Genomic DNA, 19,867 nt, shown 5'->3' with positions numbered 1-19,867 from the left:
ATCACAAACTCTGGTCCCAGCCAAGCTGCCCCACACCTGACAATCAGGTGATTGATAAAGCCTGTAAACCCCACTTTCAACTGAGTCACACCTTTACCTGTCAGGTGTAGGGCAGGTAGGCGTGGTGGCTGCCAAAATGATGCTGGATGACAGCTCTCCCTATCCCTGGCCATGGTGATGGATGCTGATGGGAGATGGAGGGTCAAGGTTCCCGAGCCCTGTCCCAGAGCCTATTTATTCTGAAAACCCACAGTGAGAAACAGTCCTTATAGTACTGTTTCTTAGGATTCTCATTTGGAGTGCTAACAATCATGTAGCATTTCCAGTAGTAGTTGCCAAAGTGTATTGGAGACGTTTTAGAATCTTGACAGAGTCTTCCATCACAGACCCATGAGATCCACTTGCACAGCAAAGGCTAATGTCTTATTGTTGGTTCTTTGACCCAGTAGAATAAACTTAAACTCCGGAGCTGTCATGTTCCCAATTCTTATAATGACATCTGACAGTTTTAAGCTGATTAGTAGATTGAAATAACCCACTGGGTCATACGCTGAGGCTAGAAGAATGCTTCGAGTCATTGGGATGAGTTTACAAATATATTTTAATCTTCAAGCTCACTTCAAGGGTTGTTTAGGTCATCTTTGCAGAGTATCTCATGCAGGAATGATTGTTATTAATTGCTTGGTTGAAATTGGATTGGCAGTGACTTATTATTCTTTGGGGTTCACCACCGATGCCTTTGGACCACAGAGTAGCTGTTTAACCTATTTATAAACATTTATGTATTTCATTACCGTGAAAGAAGATAATTGCTTAGCCTGACTTCAACAACCTTTGTTTCGGCATGAGATCTTATGAAATATAAGAAAAGGAGAGTTATGTAACCTCAGAGGGGAAAGAGGAGTGGCACACTTTTCAGTCTAACAACACTAATACCTTTATTCTGCTTTTGTAAATAGAACAAAGAACCAAGGGTCTAAATTTGGTACTATACATATGTCTGTGATTCACTTTAGAATGGAACCTATAAATATTTTTGCTGACTTTTAAAAACATTGTTTAAAAAAGATGTAATTTGCACCGTAATCCTAACTATGTCCACTTCAGAGTAAGTTCTACTGAATTCAACTGGCCTTACTCCCAGGTAAATGGGATTAGGGTTGCAACTTTACTTAGAACATAGTTAAATGTATGGAATGAAGTATCCCAAAAGCAGTACTTATGTAGCTGCTTTTGACAGATGTTGATGTATGGCATGGAAGTGCAAAATGCTTAGGAGAACTTTGCTTCTCCCGTCTGTTAAACCTCTGAAGTTAACAATTTGCAACTATAAATATGCATGGTATATGGTCCTTGGCCAATAAATACAGCCCTGTTTGTGAAACAGCCTTGTGAAATAGCCTTGTTCTCACCCTATTATTCCATTAGCAGAGTAAAATTACCTACTTCTTTAATACCGTCATTCTTCTCCATGATGGCCAGGGAAATAGCTGCACATTCAAGTGTAGACAGGCATGCATTGGTAGGCTGGGTACGAATTACATACTGACTTGAAAGGCTAGTTCTCAGCTGCACCTGAAAACAACAACAATTGTAGATTAAAGGAACAACTAATTACAGGAGCTCTCTATTTTGAAAAGCAGTCCTTAAAATATGCACCATTATACTTTGCAGTAGTTGAGAATTATAATAGGTATATACTATAGTGCAGGCATAGGCAAACTCAGCCCTCCAGATGTTTTTGGCCTACAACTCCCATGATCCCTAGCTAACAGGGCCAGTGCTCAGGGATGATGGGAATTGTAGTCCCAAAATATCTGGAGGGCTGAGTTTGCCTATGCCTGCTATAGTGCAACGTTTTTTTGGTTATAATTCACTAATAATCTTTAAAAATAGTTATATATTAAATAGTAACGCAAACAGTATTTAGAATTAATTTGGTCTTTACATTTAGCACAGCTGTTTATGAAGCTTTGCTGAACAGCAGTCTAAAAATACTTTAAATAAATAAATAAAAAGTCACCATAATAATGTTTTTGAAAAACATGATTCTGAAACTCTGGTTTGAATCTGCTATATCATTATCATTTCCTATATTGATTTAAATCCTGCCATTCTATTTGTTCACATGTTATATTTCACAGTAAAAACTTTTTTTAAAACCTAAACCATTTTAAAATACCGTATAGGGTTAATTTTTTAAAATGTACTTGCAAAATAGTTTATAAATGAAAATTAGTACACTATTATAAAAAGGTACAATAAAAAATGAATTCATGTGATTTATTGGAGAGTTTTAATATATCTTTGCAGACTTTAAAAATACTTTAAGTTGATTAATTAGTTCTGCCTTAAGTGATAAGCACTTCACACTATCACATATGTTTAAACATTTTTCAAGAAAGACAAATGCCAATCTCCCATTAGGCTGTGTGTTTTATCAGCTGCAGAGGCTTTCACCGGATTTATAAACAGCCTCTGAAAAATGACACAGTAGCCTTTGCGATAGTATTCAGACATTATTCATTATGATCCTTCAGATTCAGACATAATAGCATGGAATGGCTTTGGGTGGAAAGCCAAAGTAGCACATCCTCTTAATATTCATATCAATGATGATAAAAGAGTTGATACAGAGAGAGTCTGAAGTGTCGAGGCACATGCAAAATCCATTGCCTTTGAAATTTCTCTTAACACTTCATCCTGCAGAGACTCCTTTTTCCACAAACAGCGCCTACCTCCAACACGCCTTCCCAATACAGTGCAACCTCGGTTTTTGAACGTAATCCATTCCGGAAGACCGTTCAACTTCTGAAATGTTCGGAAACCAAAGCCTGCATTTCCAGAAGCATTTACGTCCGGAAAACTCAATAGGGAAGACGCATGGCATGTTCGGCTTCCAAAAATCGTTCGGAAACCGAAGCAGTTACCGTATTTTTCGCTCTATAGGATGCACTTTTCCTCCTCCAAAAATGAAGGGGAAATGTGTGTGCGTCCTATGGAGCGAATGCAGGCTTTCGCTGAAGCCTGGAGAGCGAGAGGGGTCGGTACGCACCAACCCCTCTCGCTCTCCAGGCTTCAGGCAGCTATCTGCAAGCCTTCGGAGCGCAGCAGGAGTTCCCGCTGCGCTTGGAAGGCTTGCAGATAGCTGCCTGTTGTGGGGGCTGGGGTCGGGGGAAGCTCGAACTTCCCCCGCCCCAGCCCTGCAGCTAAAAACGAAGCCGAGTGCAGCCCCTCCTGGCTGGAGAGGTTGTGCGTGGCTAAAGAGGAAGCCAAGACAGCCAGCGGGATGGATCCCGCTCACTGTCCTGGCTTCTTTGTTCTTTGGGGCTGGGGGGGTTTAATTTTTTTTCTTTATTTCCCCCCATAAAAACTAGGTGTGCCCTATGGTCCGCTGCTCCCTATGGAGTGAAAAATACGGTACTTCCGGGTTTTCGGCGTCCAAAAGCCAAAACATTTGACTTCCAAGACGCTCGAAAACCGAGGTTGCACTGTACCGGATATGGAGAAGAAAGGTGGTGGTTTAAAAGTGCATGACGTCCCCAAGGAGTCCTGAGATTACAGAAAAGTGCTGTTTCCTCACCACAGAGATAAAATTCCCAGCACCCTGAAACTACAGTTCTCATGATTCTATGGGAGACGTCGTGTGGTTTAAATGTGCACTGGATCTGTTTTAAATGTGTGGTGCAGATCAGATCGTATCTATTAAATTGCTAGGGATTCCTTTTCGATATCTGAGTCTGTTTCATAAGGTTATCGAAGGTGGGGGAGATCTCTTGAGCATTTGGGCAATGGACACTGCGATTCTGCACCTGCTATATTCACTTCCTGCCCAAAAGCAGTAACTGATAGCAGATCTAAGGTACAACATATAAGGAGGCTGCAGAATCATAATCAAGGTAAGCCCTAGTCAGGCATTCAGCTTCCCCACACATGAGAGTGTGGATATGCTCGGCATATGTCCCTCCCAGTATTTCATGCATGATCAGGGTTCTCAACCATGCAGGGTGGCTGATGTTAGAATTCCTGCTCCATGATTGCAGTCATGGGACTGCTGTCTTTCACATGACGGTGTATGTTTTGACTTCACAAAGTGGGAAGTGATGGAGACAGGATGTTTGTGTTACTGTGTTCCGTGAAGTGGGACTATTGTCCTTTGTTCTTTTTCTCTTTGCTGTCTGATGCTAGTGCTCTTTGCTGTCTGATGTGTGTTTATATGTAAATAAAATAGATTAGCCAAAATGCTGAGTTGATGAGGACAGTTACGCAAGCTGCGCAAACTCTGCGGATCCCTAAGTGTGCCAATGTCTGTTGGCATCGGTCACTGTGATGTTCGGGCTGAAGAAAGCTTCTGAAGCTCCCGAATGATCAAACAGGAGGCAGAGAACATGCCAGTTGGGCATGTGTCTCTGCCAGGGTCCTACGTGGGGCTACCTTTGAAGGTGACCCGGAAAATACAACTAATCCAGAATGCGGCAGCTAGACTGGTGACTGGGGGCGGGCACCGAGACCACATAACACCGGTCTTGAAAGACCTACATTGGCTCCCAGTACCTTTCCGAGCACAATTCAAAGTGTTGGTGCTGACCTTTAAAGCCCTAAACGGCCTTGGCCCAGTATACCTGAAGCAGCGTCTCCAACCCCATCGTTCTGCCCGGACACTGAGGTCCAGCGCCGAGGGACTTCTGGCGGTTCCCTCATTGCGAGAAGCAAAGCTACAGGGAACCAGGCAGAGAGCCTTCTCGGTAGTGGCGCCCGCCCTGTGGAACGCCCTCCCATAAGATGTCAAGGAAATAAACAACTACCTGACATTCAGAAGACATCTTAAGGCAGCCCTGTTTAGGGAAGCTTTTAATGTGTGACATTTTAGTGTATTTTGGTCTCTGTGGAAGCCGCCAAGAGTGGCTGGGGAAACCCAGCCAGATGGGCAGGGTACAAATAATAAATTATTATTATTATTATTATTATTATTATTATTACTCGAGTGTAGGGTGAGCTCCTGACAGCTACATCAGGAGCTCCCTGCTGCAGAAATTCACCCTCCGTTGCATGGAGGTTAGTGGCGATAGGCATGGAGAGGTGGTGCTGAGGGCAGTCAGCCAGTTTGTCCTCACGCCATTCCAATCACACATGGAAACTGAATGCCCAAACAGGGCAGGGGGTTTCTAATCCCATTAGGGGACTGAATAAAGCTGTAGCCAACCGAAGATCGAGTTTCAAGTTGCACTGTGGTGTTGTGTTCAGAAGGGGCGTCTGACCATGTGAAGCATTTTGTTACCTGGCTTAGCAGCATTTATTTATTAATGGTATTTATATGTCACCCAATAATGAAGTTCCCTGGGCAGCTTACGATAACGATTCTACCAACAAAGTTTTTATTTCCCCACAGAACACTAATAGTAAGCCTCCTTCTCAGGTTTATGATTGATTTACTAATTTAATTTCTCGCTCTACACAGATATAACGTATTTTTCCTCCGAGATTACCTTATTATTTCCCCTTGGTTGTACTTGTAACATGGAAAAAATGAGCGCAGTTCCTTCCTCGGGCTGTTTTATAAGGATCACTTTCTGAGTTTGATCAATGCTATGAAGTGAATTGGGGTGATAAAACTCTATTGTTTTAATTTTAAATTTCAAACAGAACAATCTGGAAATAATCCTTAAAGGACAGACTTCTCAGAACTCTTCAGATGTTTGACAAGGGGGAAAGCTTGGCAGGCAAAATCAATGACGGTTTTCAATGAAAATGATTAGAGAGGTTGGTGATAAAAACATCCAAGGTCGAGTGAGTGTTGAGCAGCAACCAAAGAAAGCATTACAGTCCACACTTAAAGATGAAAAACATCCAGGAACACTGAAGGAACAGAAAATACACAAGAGATATGATGGCTGTGTGGGCTTCAGGTAAATCAGCCAATGTTTATTTCCACTGCCAACAAGTGAAGCCCACAGGTGAATTTATACTCTTAAAATGGGGGTTTTAGCTACTATTAAGTGTTCGATACTTATAACTTGCTGATGATGCCTGATAAGTGTGACAGGTTCGCTGCTTTGACAGTTTGGGGGTGTTGCTAGGACATAATTATGGAGTGCAGATAAAGGCATCCATAGTGTATACAGGCCTCCAAACGACAATGGCTATCAGTTGCAGTTGCTGCAATGTCTTTTCCCTCCACAGATTTTTATTTTATTTTTTAATGGAGTGTTTTATAGAGTGGGTGGGGACGCGGGTGGCACTGTGGGTAAAAGCCTCAGCGCCTAGGGCTTGCCGATCGAAAGGTCGGCGGTTCGAATCCCTGCGGCGGGGTGCGCTCCCATTGCTCGGTCCCAGCACCTGCCAACCTAGCAGTTCGAAAGCACCTCCGGGTGCAAGTAGATAAATAGGGACCGTTTACTGGCGGGAAGGTAAACGGCGTTTCCGTGTGCTGCGCTGGCTCGCCAGATGCGGCTTTGTCACGCTGGCCACGTGACCCGGAAGTGTCTCCGGACAGCGCTGGCCCCCGGCCTCTTAAGTGAGATGGGCGCAGAATCCTAGAGTCTGTCAAGTCTGGCCAGTACGGGCAGGGGTACCTTTACCTTTTACCTTTTTACCTTTATAGAGTGGGTATGCTGCAGAAAAAGTTCCAAACTGTTGTGGCTGCCATGTTCATTTCCCCAGAGTGTTGTGCCTCTGGGAGGCGTGTGTACACGAGCGCCACAACACAGCCACAGTTACAAAAAGAAGAGGGGAAAGAATGGGGGGGGGGGAGAGGATTTTGTGGAAACCTTTGCCACTGAAGGGGCGAGGGAGACTAACTGGGGTCTCTAAAAGTAGCAGCCATAGAGCAGTATTGTTTGCTTCCCAATGTGGGGGATCACTGCTGGTAACCAAGAAGAGTAAGATGGGCAGGAAGGAAGCACATGTCTTTGCTGCATTGGCTATACCAGACCAACCTTCTTGCTGCCTTGCCCCTTTTCCTCTTGGTTACCAGCCCCAAATTCAGAACAAAGGGCTCAACTCCTCCAGGTCCTTAATCAAACACTTTCCCCCACCCAACTTCCTTCCTAACAGTCATTTTGACAGTCACAACATAGACAGAGCTCAGCAATCTTAGAAGTTATTATTATTACTACTACTATTGTTATGATGATTCACACACATACATACTGCTGTTTGGAATAAAAATTCCTCCAACATGACCTGCATATTATAAGGACATATCAACTGTAGCTGAAAGAAATAGTCCGTCGTCCCCCCGGGAAAAAAAAAATGTCCAAAGAACAAAGATTAAAAGCAGATAAAACGTTTTCAAAATAAGCAGTAAAAGATGCTCACCTGAAAGAGATTTAAAAAAGCAGAACTGAAACAGAAAAACTGGTTGTTTGTGATTAAAAGCACCCAACAGCTACAATACAACCATATTCTCCTTCCAAAAAATAAACCTATGTCTTTAATAACACCACCTATGACATGATGCTCTTTATGCATGTGTGTAAAAGGTAAAGGGACCCCTGACCGTTAGGTCCAGTCGCGGATGACTCTGGGGTTGTGGCACTCATCTCGCTTTACTGGCCGAGGGAGCCGGCGTACAGCTTCCAGGTCATGTGCCCAAGCATGACTAAGCCACTTCTGGCAAACCAGAGCAGTGCACAGAAACGCCGTTTACCTTCCTGCTGGGGTGGTACCTATTTATCTACTAGCACTTTGACATGCTTTCGAACTGCTAAATTGGCAGGAGCAGGGACAGAGCAACAGGAGCTCACCCCGTCGCGGGGATTCGAACCGCCAACCTTCTGATCGGCAAGCCCTAGGCTCTGTGGTTTAGACCACAGCACCACCCGCGTCCCTCTTATGCATGTTTGTACAGATATCCTGTTGTAGATATGGAACGTCTCTCCCCCCACCCCACCCTACCCCGCAACCTGCATGTATTTCAGACCCACTGCCACAAAAGAATGCTAAGTTATTAAAATAAATGAGAAAATCACTGTAGGGTAAAACTTTCATTACCATCATCTGAAATGTCACCAAATAATAAGCTTTTGAGATCCTCCGAGCAATGCTGGATGCTAAACAAAACATCCAAGGCGGGGGGGGGGGGAGGGGAGAATGAGAAAGGAAAACCACACATGACGGGAAACTCCCAAAGTCTGCAGCTTGCAACAAACCTTAAGATGGAGTGCAGAAGGCATTATGCAAACTTAATTAGATTACACTATGAAAGATGCGTTAACAGATTTTACATTGCACCAAGGACCACTGGGACAAAGCAACAATGGACATTCATCCATTTTTATTTCTGGAAATAAAAGCTCACTGTTACTCTGGAGTATTCCAATTAGAACAGTAAACAGAAGCAAGTAACCACCAGGTTTCATATCTGCAAAATATTGGAGAACGCTCATGGCATCGTGACACCTTGGTCGGTTCTCTAATAAAGCTGAGGTACCACTGTATATACATTTTTTAAAAAAACAAACAAAACCTTATACCACACATGATCACAGGGCAGATGGATTGCTACCCAGTTACTTGCAATTGCAGAGAATACCTTTTAGTAAAAGTGGTGGGGAAACAATTCATGGAATATTTAAATCATCCATAGAACAATAGAGCTGTAGAGTGGGAAGGCACCATGAGGGTCATCGAGTCCAACCCCCTTCAATACAGGCATCTTGTGCCCAACATGGGGCTCAAACCCACAACCCTGGGATGAACAACCTCATGCTTTTCCCACTGAGCTACCCCAGCCTTATAACACGTTCAACATATACTGAACTGACCAAAACAAGCCCCAATAAGTTAGTTCCAGGACTTCCTTTATGATGGATCAAAGTACAGTGCAAGACAGTGACTGCCCACTTTGTGCTTCCATGTCTATCCATCTAGAATATCAAATGATCCTTCTTGCAGAGAGAATGCCATTCATCGTGAGAAGCAGTAATTATTTTCTTCCATTTGTGGCAGAAAAGGCAACTCTGTAGACAACTGGGAGTCACAGAGGAGCAAAAGGACAGTCATGTTTACTTTAGTCCCAACTCGACAATACTAGCTTTCGTCGGTTGTTTTTTTTATTTTTAGGACTGTCAGGAAAAATGGGTCAAAATGGATATGAACTATTAGTGAGTGATTAGAATACTTTGGAGGGACTTGAAAATATATGCCCTGTCTGCAGGTTACTTTAATACATTTTATAATGAGTAGAGGAAAAAGCTTAAAGTTTCTTGCTGCAGATTCATTATAATTCTTTATTTAACGTCATCTTCATCTACAGCTGCTAGTCAGCACATTTTTGCAAATGGATCAGCAAAGCATATGACTGATATTTTAGTTAATGCACACATTACAATTTTATAGTTAGCAAGTAAGAGATATATTACTAGTGTCTGATTATTTTGAGAACAGAATAGTTCATTTTTTTTTTTTGCAAAATGCAAAAGCCCAGAGTGTCAATCTTTGTACTAAATCTTATCTTCACAAAGGGGCTTATTGCCTAATGATTCATTAACAGATTATGTTTGTTTTTATGCTATCCTCAGTAGCTCATTGTAATATATTGAAATATGTTTCTACACAATGACAACTATGTGTCACTTTAAGTGAAAGAACATTTTTTAAAGTTAATTGCTGATCTAGGGAGAAATCCAGACTGTCCTTAATCACAAGTCTGATTGTAATTTAAAATACAGCTATTCAAAATGTTCACATTCCTGATCTGAATGGAGTGCTTAGTGAGTAGATTTCATTGACGTCAATGGAACTAAACACAGATGAGAGCTGTGTGCAAGTAAGTAAAGATGGCAGAATCCAATTCTTGGCTACTGCTTATAAAGAAATGTGTCTGAATGTTCCTGAAAACTGTAAAACACATACCTCTCTTTTATAGACTTCTGTAGTCTCACTTTCTTCCCTATAAATAACTTTTAGGTAAACCAGCTCTAAGCTCTGGCTTAGTAGGTAAGGAAAATAGTTAGCTAGCCTTTATTTGAGTGGTCATCTGTGTAGTCACACATATGGGCTTCCCCACTTCATGCCAGCACTCATATAAAGTGGTACCTCAGTTCTTGAATGTAATCCATTCCGGAAGCCCGTTCGGCTTCTGAAATGTCCAGAAACCGAGGCGCGGCTTCCCACTGGTTGCAAGAGCTTCTTGCACTCAGTGGAAGCCGCGTCACACATTCATTCGAAAATAGAGCATTTACTTCCAGGTTGTCAGCATTCGAGAACCGAAATGTACGACAATAGAGGTATTTGGGAAACGAGGTACCACTGTATTAATAAAAGTATCATGGGTGCTAGCACAAAATGGTTGCCATGGGCAGCGTGTGCTGATACCCTGTACTGACGAGTACTGTCACAAGAGCGAGCCCTGGGTTCACCTAACTTTGTAATGAAAGGTGAAAGAGTTTTGGCAGGAATCTCAGTCTCAACCATTAGTACACATGACCAAAAGGATATGGCAATGATCAAGAAGAATCATAGAATCATAAAACTGTACTTGGAAGCGCCCGTGAGGGTCATCTAGTCCAACCCCCCGCAATGCAGGAATATTTTGCTCAATGTGGGGGCTTGCAGCCATGGTCTTGAGGGTCCCATGTTCTACCGACTGAGCTATCCCAGCAGAAAACTTCCACTTCCCCTCAAGAATGTCAGTTAGGCCTTTCCATTTTTACTTTCTTTTCTCTTTTCTCTCTACAGTGTTGTTATTTGTACATCTGCATTCAGTTTGGGGTTTTTTTTGGTGCCAAGCAGACATCTTTGCCTATGCTGCAAAAGGCAGTTTGATGCAGCTGTTCCACTTTTAGTAGCAAACCTGCAATGGGCACAACCGCTGCCTCCTCTGCTTTGGTGAAGGACGTGCAAGTAGATGAATGTGGCTTCATTGCCAACATTTCACAAGGCAGGCATACTGAGACTGCTTGCCTAAGCTGCAAGTTTAGTGGATCCAAGGTCCATTTTGGCAGGGGATGCTGAGGCCAAAGTACGCAATGCTCCACAAAGCCCCCGCTTTGTGCATGTATACTAAAGGCTGAAGGTGCGCTTTCACCAAAAGTCTTTTATCCTGTTAAGTTTCCATTGTTACTCTGTGGGACTGCACAGAGACCCTGAAATATTTAGACTTAATCTAACAGTGCAATCCTACTTACTTTGACATTAGACTGAAATCGAGTGGTCTGAGTAAATATATGATCAGGTTTTTATTGTGTCGAACATATGAAATGCCAAATATAGTTTGTGTGTTCTATTATATATCACACAGATCCTTCCACCGCTTTCTAAGGCTCTTCTCCTCCCAGGTGCTTCCCCAGTAACCTGAGGCTCCTTTGTCTTGTCTCTCTTTGCTCTGCCCTCTTTATTCCTCTTCATGTTCTGGGAGACCAAGGAGAAGAGGAGATGGTTGCAGTGGGAGGGGGAGACTCCCTGGATTCTTCAGCAGCCTTCCTCCCCTCTGCCTTTTGGCCCCTCTCCTCACCAGCCTCTGCCTCTGATTCTGGCCTGCTCACTGCCACGGCCTCTTCCTGCTCACCTAACCCTGTTACCTCTTCACCTTCTCACAGTCTGCCTCCGTCTCCCTCTAACCACTCATTATTGTCCCACCACCAAGCTCTGAGACTTCTTTCCCAGAGGATCCCTTGAGGGTTCCCTAGCTGGTACCTCCTGCCACTCCTCTGCATCCAGCCGGTCCATAACAGTAGAACAAGACTACTATAAAAGGATGGAGGACAGGTGTAGCAGATAGCCAAAAAGAGGTAGAATGGTGAGGGTGCAGATTCCTGATATCCCAGAAGAAGGTAGCTCTTAGAAATAAAGACCCCTTCATTCTTCTCTAAGTTGAAGTGGGGAAATGGTTCTTTTGCCACTGTCCTTTTCAGCAACATTTGATGTTGAGGTTTTAACAGAATTAACATTAAAATCAGGGGGATATAATGAGCAACGTATTAGTGGTGATTAAATGGAATGCAAAAGCAGTGAAAAGCAAGGAACCCAAATAGCACACGCAAAAGACATAGGTCTTAGGCAATGTGAAATATCGTGCAGGTATTATCTATTTATCAATATGGCCCAGATAAAAAGTGTAGCTTTGCGTGTCAAAATCTTATAAAATGCATTCTTTAAGGCAAATAGGGGTGCATATTTCCTTTTGCTTTTATATGCTATAGCTCTAACTTCTCTCTGCTTGCTGCTAAAGTTCCACCAGCTGCCTTCTTGACAGAGAAAGCAATGCACAAAGTAAGCCTCAGCCCATTGCTGAAATTTGCATCAAGAGCATAAATAAGTTAGCCATTTCAAACATCTTGACTTTAATTTAAAGTGGCATTTTAAGAGCTCCATGTTGCTATATTCTACAGGGAATAGCTGCCATGCAACTGTTAGGAATGGATAGGCAGAAAAAGTAAATTGATGTCACGAAACCTTTCTGCTTTTCATGTTCTTATGCTTCCATAGGAGTATGTAATCACGCTACCTATGAGATATTTACAGAAATGTTAGGAAAATAAGTGCATTTTATGCATAATGTGAACTGCACTTAAAAGAACTCCATGACTTTTCCGTGGCCATGATGAAAGCCTCTTATTAAATTTCCATCTCCACTTAGGTCATAAATCCTTTCCCCTATAATTTCCTACATGATTGCTGCTATCAAGGTATGGAAGCTCATCTTATTAAATGCATTTCTTTACAGCTAGATGCTGGCATTTAGACAAAGCCCTATATTAGTCTTGATGCACAGCACAAGAGAATCAATGAGAAGTATTTTGCTCCAAAACTTTGGAAGAGAGAGAATTATTAGTAAGCATCTGAGAAATAGGAGTTTGCTTGCTAGAAGAAACTTGAATTAAAATAAAGTAATTCGAAGCTAAGGAATAAGAGAACATGGGCCAGGTGATCATATGGTCCCCATATGTTCGGTGGCTGCCACACTGGGGCTAACTTATGGAATCATGCTCTTATGTCCACACAGCAGTAGATTCAAAAGCACAGCAACAGCTATACAGGATCTACAAAAGCCAGGTTACTCTCATAGTGTACCTGGAAATTCTGCTGTCACTTGCTAATCAAAATGTTACTTGATGACACTCCCACACTGGCCATGCACAAATAGCATCAATCGGAAAAGTGGCAGAGGAAATGCCTGACTAAACTGCCGGAAAACAGACTACTACTCTCTCTTTCAACACACTAACATGGAACTGCAGGTAGGAAGCCTGTACGGACAACCCAAAGATTTCCCAAGTGAGTCTCCCTATGTGTCAGGTGGTGGTGTGGTTGTCTCAGTTCTAAAAGCGTTGTGATCCTGAGGCTTCTCCCCAAACTTGCTCACAAGTGCTGGGACCTTTCTCCCAATTGGAGTGACTCTGACCTGGCTTTCTCCTGATCCATCTCAGCGCCTGTCCCTGGCTTGCTCATCGTGCTGCCTTTTCGCTGCTACCCCCAAGCAACCTCAGAGACGCCCAGATTGCTGTCAGGTGGTGGTGTGGTTGCTCGAGAGCAAACAGGCAAGACTCCAACCTGTCTTTTCCAGGCTTTATTACTGTTGTTGTTGTTTAGTCGTTCAGTTGTGTCCGACTCTTCGTGACCCATGGACCAGAGCACGCCAGGCACTCCTGTCTTCCACTGCCACCCGCAGTTTGGTCAGATTCATGTTTGTAGCTTTGAGAACACTGTCCAACCATCTCGTCCTCTGTCGTCCCCTTCTCCTTGTGCCCTCCATCTTTCCCAACATCAGGGTCTTTTCCAGGGAGTCTTCTCTTCTCATGAGGTGGCCAAAGTATTGGAGCCTCAGCTTCACAATCTGTCCTTCCAGTGAGCACTCAGGGCTGATTTCCTTCAGAATGGATGCGTTTGATCTTCTTGCAGTCCATGGGACTCTCAAGAGTCTCCTCCAGCACCATAATTCAAAAGCGTCAATTCTTCGGCGATCAGCCTTCTTTATGGTCCAGCTCTCACTTCCATACATCACTAAGGCTTTATTATTAATACAAACTATTTACAGTGCAGAGCATCGCAAGCCCATGTCTGCTCAGTCGCTAGCAGAATCTGGGCGTGGCCGGTCCTTGTGCCACCCCAACATAACAGTCGTGTGACCCCCATCCTTCTCCTCCCCTCTCTGCGGCCAAACCTACTGCGCAGAGTGGGTGCTGGCAAAGGGGGACTTGCCTCCCCTTCCGCTTTGCTCAGGCTCAGTGTTGCGGCTCTCCCTAGCATCTCCTGGTCCCTGCACCCCCTCCCCACTGGAGGCGGGGCTTTCCTCCTTGCCAGAGGAGGAAGTGCTTCGCAAGATCTTCAGAGGCTCCCTGTAACACAACTGCCCTTCCACCTCTCGCCTGTGAGCTGATGGCAGTTCCCTGACACTATGGGAAAACTGCTTCTGTGCATACAAATTCTGTAACGTGTTTTTTCGTACGACTTTTCTGTACAGTCGTACCTTGGATCCCGAACACCTTGCAAGTCTAACAGTTTTGGCTCCTGAACGCTGCAAACCCGGGAGTGAGTGTTCTGGTTTGAGAACGTTCTTTGGAACCCGAATGTCCGACAGGGGTTCTGCGGCTTCCGATTGGCTGCAGGACCTTCCTGCAGCCAACTGGAAGCCACACCTTGGTTTTCAAATGTTTTGGAAGTCGAACGGACTGTACTTTGAAGCAAACCAACATTTTTCAGGGGTCTGAGTACAAGATGATGGAGGGCAGCCTAACATCATGTTCACAACATTGCTCGACATCCTAAAGTTGCAAGGAGCCAGGCAGCAGAGCTGAATGCCCTCTGAAAATTGGAGGGGGCTGACTCCCTAATTATTATTTTTTAAAATAGGGGTGCGGAGTCGGCATGTATGATAAACACTGAAGCAAGAGTGATGCAGTTCCATCTCAGGACTGGAAATGAGGGGTCCATGTTTGGGGCTCTTTCAGAAAAGGATGCTATATAATCTGAAAGTGTGATGCTTGAGTTCCATTCAGAGAAACAGAGTTTAGTTAACACTTTTCTTCATGATCACAGCTTCCTACGCATTTGGAAACCATTGCCAAATGTTTGGAATCTATTCCTTTGGCAGGCTGGTGCCATCAACATTTCGTATTGCCATCTATTTGTGCAATTCTATCTGCGTGTTATCTCAGAACTATCAGTTACCCTGAGAGGAGCTGACCGTAGGTAAGTTTGACTATGAGATATTCTGGGTCTACGCTTAATTATTTTTTTTACCACCAAGCATCACTACTATGTGGGCAAGTAGCCTCCTCTTGGTTTCTGGGGCATGAAACTTCACTAAGATGACATCCCTTTATAGAGAAGTATGCTTTTGACTGGTCAAAATGTCAATTTTCAATTTAAAAAAATAGCACGCCATTGAAAAATATTCATACTGAATAGTTATGGAATGCATAATTAATAGCGAGTAAAGCAGAATTAGCATTTTTAAAAGTCTCTGCTCAGGAATCAGAAGAGTGGAATGGCGAGCTTTTGAAAAGGCTCCTCATGTTACCTTTCCCCCCTCCCCTGCATATATTTCTGAAATGAATGTCAGGCAACAGATCAATATTTTATGCAGTGCTATTCTTTTAATAATTAATGGACAAGAAAAGTGCTGGAAGGAAGCGCAGGCACAGAGCAGAGTGCGGATCTCAAGGCAGGGCCATGAAACAAAGAAAAGAAATGTAATTATGCAGATTGCCAGAGCTATTTAACTTTAAATTAACTGTAAATATCAGAAGTGCCGAAAGACAAAAATAATACCTGTGAACGGGATGCTTTGAGGGCTACTAATTATTTACACTTCCATTTCTTTCTTTGTTAATGGCACTGAGTATTTCTTGACCCATGAAAGGGAAGTGAAAGAAGTTATGTAGGGCAATGCTTATAAAACAATATCTAAGAAGATTAAAAAATTCAGAATTATGGATAAAATCTAACCAGAAAGGATGGCGAATGATTTAGCTGATAGGAATAGATTACCCAATAGCATTGAATGTGTCCCTTTTGCTCTAAATAACTAGGAAGAGGAGGCAGAATGCAATAAAATGAAATTCAGTGAACACAGCTATGAATTAAGAAGGGCTGCTATGACACACAAACAAAGGAGAAGCAAAGATGTAGGGACTGCAACACAATGTTGCAGAGCAACCTCACTGCTAAAAGCTTCTGTTCAGAATTTTTGCCTGGCATTTCTATCAAGTGCAACATTCCACTTCCCACTTCTCCATCCTAACTACATTCCTTGGCTTACTGGGCTCAGTCCTCACTGTTTTTTGTGGGGTCACCTCTTTACATTTTCGGTAGGTGGGGAGCTTTAAAAAATGGATTTGTGCTGATACCTCTGCTTTGTTTCTCTGTCGCCCTGTTTTGGCAACAATCCTGTCAGCACTCACCAGCTGAGTTTGCTACTAGGAGGAGTGATTGATGAGGCAAACGTACTGCTGGCCAAGTTAGCTGGGTTTGTAAGGAAGCAAAATGGAGATGTTCCAAAATTTGTCAACACTTGGTCTTGCTTTGGAAGATTAACTGCGCCACAGCTGCATGTTGTTATATTCTACATTATAATTTAAACAGTTGCAGTGCTTATTTTTTCTTTATACTTCATTTGATATTAAAATCAAAATACATCCAAGAAATATATAAAAACTGCCATCTGCAAAATGCATTTCACCACACACAGTTACTCCCACAGTGGCATTTCCTCATATGGAACTAAATTATACAAGTATGAAAGGAAAAATGAAGATAAATAGCAAACCCCCTTTTATCCCATTTAAGACATTCTGCCACAGGGTCAACACCTAGAGCCTAAAATTATTCTGTGGCCAAATTTTGTCCTAGTACTCACTGAAGAGCTGCCATGTATATTGTAGTTGCTGTTAATGCTCTTAACATTATGTTAGTTGCTGTACACAAAAGAAACAAAATGACAAATCCCTACCTATAGGTTACCATTAATCTGAACACACAGAAAAGATAGGAATGTAAGAAATGGATAATTAATGGGTTTTTAAAAGATGATTTTTAAAGTTTGCTAGAACTTCAATAGATGTTCTTCTCAACTGCAAGATCTCTCCCCCCTGCCGGCAAAACATATTCCATTCATTATTTGTCATCATAAAGGTAAAGGTAAAGGTACCCCTGCCCATACGGGCCAGTCTTGACAGACTCTAGGGTTGTGTGCCCATCTCACTTAAGAGGCCGGGGGCCAGCGCTGTCCGGAGACACTTCCGGGTCACGTGGCCAGCGTGACAAAGCTGCATCTGGTGAGCCAGAGCCGCACACGGAAACGCCGTTTACCTTCCCGCTAGTAAACGGTCCCTATTTATCTACTTGTACCCGGGAGTGCTTTCGAACTCCTAGGTTGGCAGGCACTGGGACCGAACAATGGGAGCGCACCCCGCCGCGGGGATTCGAACCGTCGACCTTTCGACTGGCAAGCCCTAGGCGCTGAGGCTTTTACCCACAGCGCCACCCACGTCCCATTTGTCATCATACTGCACCCCAAACTATTATGTCCCCTGCATCTGGGACATCACAGTCACCCAAAACAGGACAACTTACAGGTCATTCCACTTGTAGGAAGACATTGCCATCACATTCTACAGTTACATCCTGAGAATGTGTCTGAATTTTCTCCTTGTAGCATTTCCTACTCCACAGCTGCATAGGAGCATTTGGCTGCAGAATCATTTAAGGGCTCTTAAATAATTGCAGGCAGTTTCCAGGTGGGGTGAAGTGAGGTCCTGCCAGCCTCCTTAAGCCTTAAGGGGTCAGCAAACTTTTTCAGCAGGGGGCCAGTCAACTGTCCCTCAGACCTTCTGGTGGGCTGGACTATATTTTGGAGATAAAAAAAATGAACAAATTCCTATGCCCCACAAATAACCCAGAGATGCATTTTAAATAAAAGGACACATTCTACTCATGTAAAAACATGCTGATTCTCAGACCATCCACAGGCCAGATTTAGAAGGAGATTGGGCCGGATCCAGCCCCCAGGCCTTCGTATGCCTACCCATGCCTTGAGGCAGCCTTTCTCAAGTCCCCAGATGTTTTTGGCCTACAACTCCCATCATCCCTGACCACTGGTCCTGTGAGCTAGGGATCATGGGAGTTGTAGGCCAAAAACATCTGGGGACCCAAGGTTGAGAGCCACTGCCTTAAGGCGACTCTAGCCTTTCTTGAGACATCAATAGATTTCAGCTAAAAGGGCCTACAGGGAGCTGTCCATGGTGCTGATCTGTCTTAAGCTGTCTGACTTGAATGAAGTAAGTGCTTGTTACTGCTTCCTGTTCCTCTGCAAGGCTCAAACCCCAGCCGAACAGGGTACAAGCCCTTGCCCCCAATTCTATCAGTAAAGACAACTTTCAGAATCAAATGCAGAGAGCAGGATCCATGTGCAGAAGCTGGCTTTTATTAGGTGGGCAGAGGCATGCTAGAGTAACTGCATTAACCAAGCAGCTAATGAATGCATAACCCCATGGCAAGCCAGCATGAAGAGTTGCCCATTTGACAGCACCCATCTGCATGAACATCACTGGAAATGCACCTTTCGCTGCTCCTGGAATTCACAAGGATCAGAGTATTCAAGTGGCTATGATCATCTGGGATAGGCTTGGAAACAAATCTGAAGCTTGTTTAAAAATTAGCTGAAAAATACAAGGTGAAAGAGGATTCGTGGCTTCTCCACCACCTTCCCTCATCCCTCAAAGCAGTCTCTGTGCCCCCTAAGCAATCCCTGCTGCCAGAAGCTTGCGCAAGTCATGCTGGCTGGTGGCTCTGCAGTGTCAGTCTCTCCCATCACTGCTGGCCAAGGATTAAGCCCCACAGCTTTGCTTGCTAAATGCAGCAACAATGCTGTTTGCCACATGACTGGCTAGAGGCATCCTTAAGCAATGGAAGCCACAAAAAGCTGTGCCCCAGTTGGCTCTGGGTATGCCTTTTTGACCAACCCCAGCGAAACTGGGCAAACGGACTGAGCGGTAGCTCCCACGACCAAACCTCAGGCTATTTTTACACTGGGCAAAAATATGTACTTCTGGTGAGACAAAAGACAAAAGAGGTCCACGCAGTAGCAGCTGTCTCCTACTGCTATACTAGCCTAGGCTTGCCGTACATCAGGAAAATTCTGTCCTGGTTTTCAGGTGTAAAAATGGCATCAGGAGGGGATTTTGCTGAAGTGACAAAATGTCAGGGGAAACCCGGATGTATGGCAATGCAATGGGAAAAAGCAGTGAGAACAGCTCCAAATCACTATTTTTGGTGTAGGTTTCTCCCAATTGCGGTGGTTTTCTTAAAAAGGCTCAACGACTTTACTTTCTGAAATATGGCAACCCTATGACTTCTTAATCAAACCAGGGCAGGGTGAGTTCTTACAGAGTCAATGCATGTAAAGACTCAGTGCAGAGTGTGATATAGCTATTGGGGAGGGGGGACACTGCCCCATTTGCCTTCATGGCAAGCCCCAATTAACTAAAAATATGAATACACACACACACACACACATGCATAAATACACATATAAAACGTGCAGACATTGTCTGTTGTTCAGTTTTGTCCAAATCTTCCAAGAAACTCTCTGACTTATGATCAGATTTCCTTTTATCTGAATCATCACTAAGAACACAACTGTGGTATTATTATTATTACTAATATTTATACAATTTATACACCACCCTATACCTGGAGGATGGGACGCGGGTGGTGCTGTGGTCTAATCCACAGAGCCTAGGGCTTGCCAAACAGAAGGTTGGCGGTTTGAATCCCCACGACGGGGTGAGCTCCCATTGCTTGGTCCCTGCTCCTGCCAACCTAGCCGTTCGAAAGCATGTCAAGTGCAAGTAGATAAATAGGTACCGCTCCGGTGGGAAGGTAAACGGCGTTTCTGTGCGCTGCCCTGGTTTGCCAGAAGCGG

At 43.7% G+C, this 19,867-nt stretch overlaps 2 protein-coding genes across 2 annotated transcripts in view; one reads left to right on the top strand and one right to left on the bottom strand.

The window, feature by feature from the left end:
- Positions 1–19,867, bottom strand: part of DTWD2 (DTW domain containing 2) — a 98,157-nt gene that overhangs the window by 5,077 nt on the left and 73,213 nt on the right. The window contains exon 5 of the mRNA XM_083404344.1: positions 1,447–1,575. Within this exon, the coding sequence (XP_083260470.1) occupies positions 1,447–1,575 (129 nt within the window). The remainder of the gene's footprint in view (positions 1–1,446; positions 1,576–19,867) is intronic.
- LOC310660282 (uncharacterized protein) overlaps positions 1–19,867 on the top strand; it is a gene marked incomplete at its 3' end in the record, with an annotated part of 514,773 nt that overhangs the window by 466,638 nt on the left and 28,268 nt on the right. The gene's annotated exons all lie outside the window — the stretch shown is intronic.

This window comes from Podarcis tiliguerta (assembly GCF_965153285.1).
Source record: "Podarcis tiliguerta genome assembly, chromosome: 11".
In the NCBI taxonomy this organism is placed as follows: domain Eukaryota; kingdom Metazoa; phylum Chordata; class Lepidosauria; order Squamata; family Lacertidae; genus Podarcis; species Podarcis tiliguerta.
This window is presented reverse-complemented; position numbering and strand designations above follow the sequence as displayed.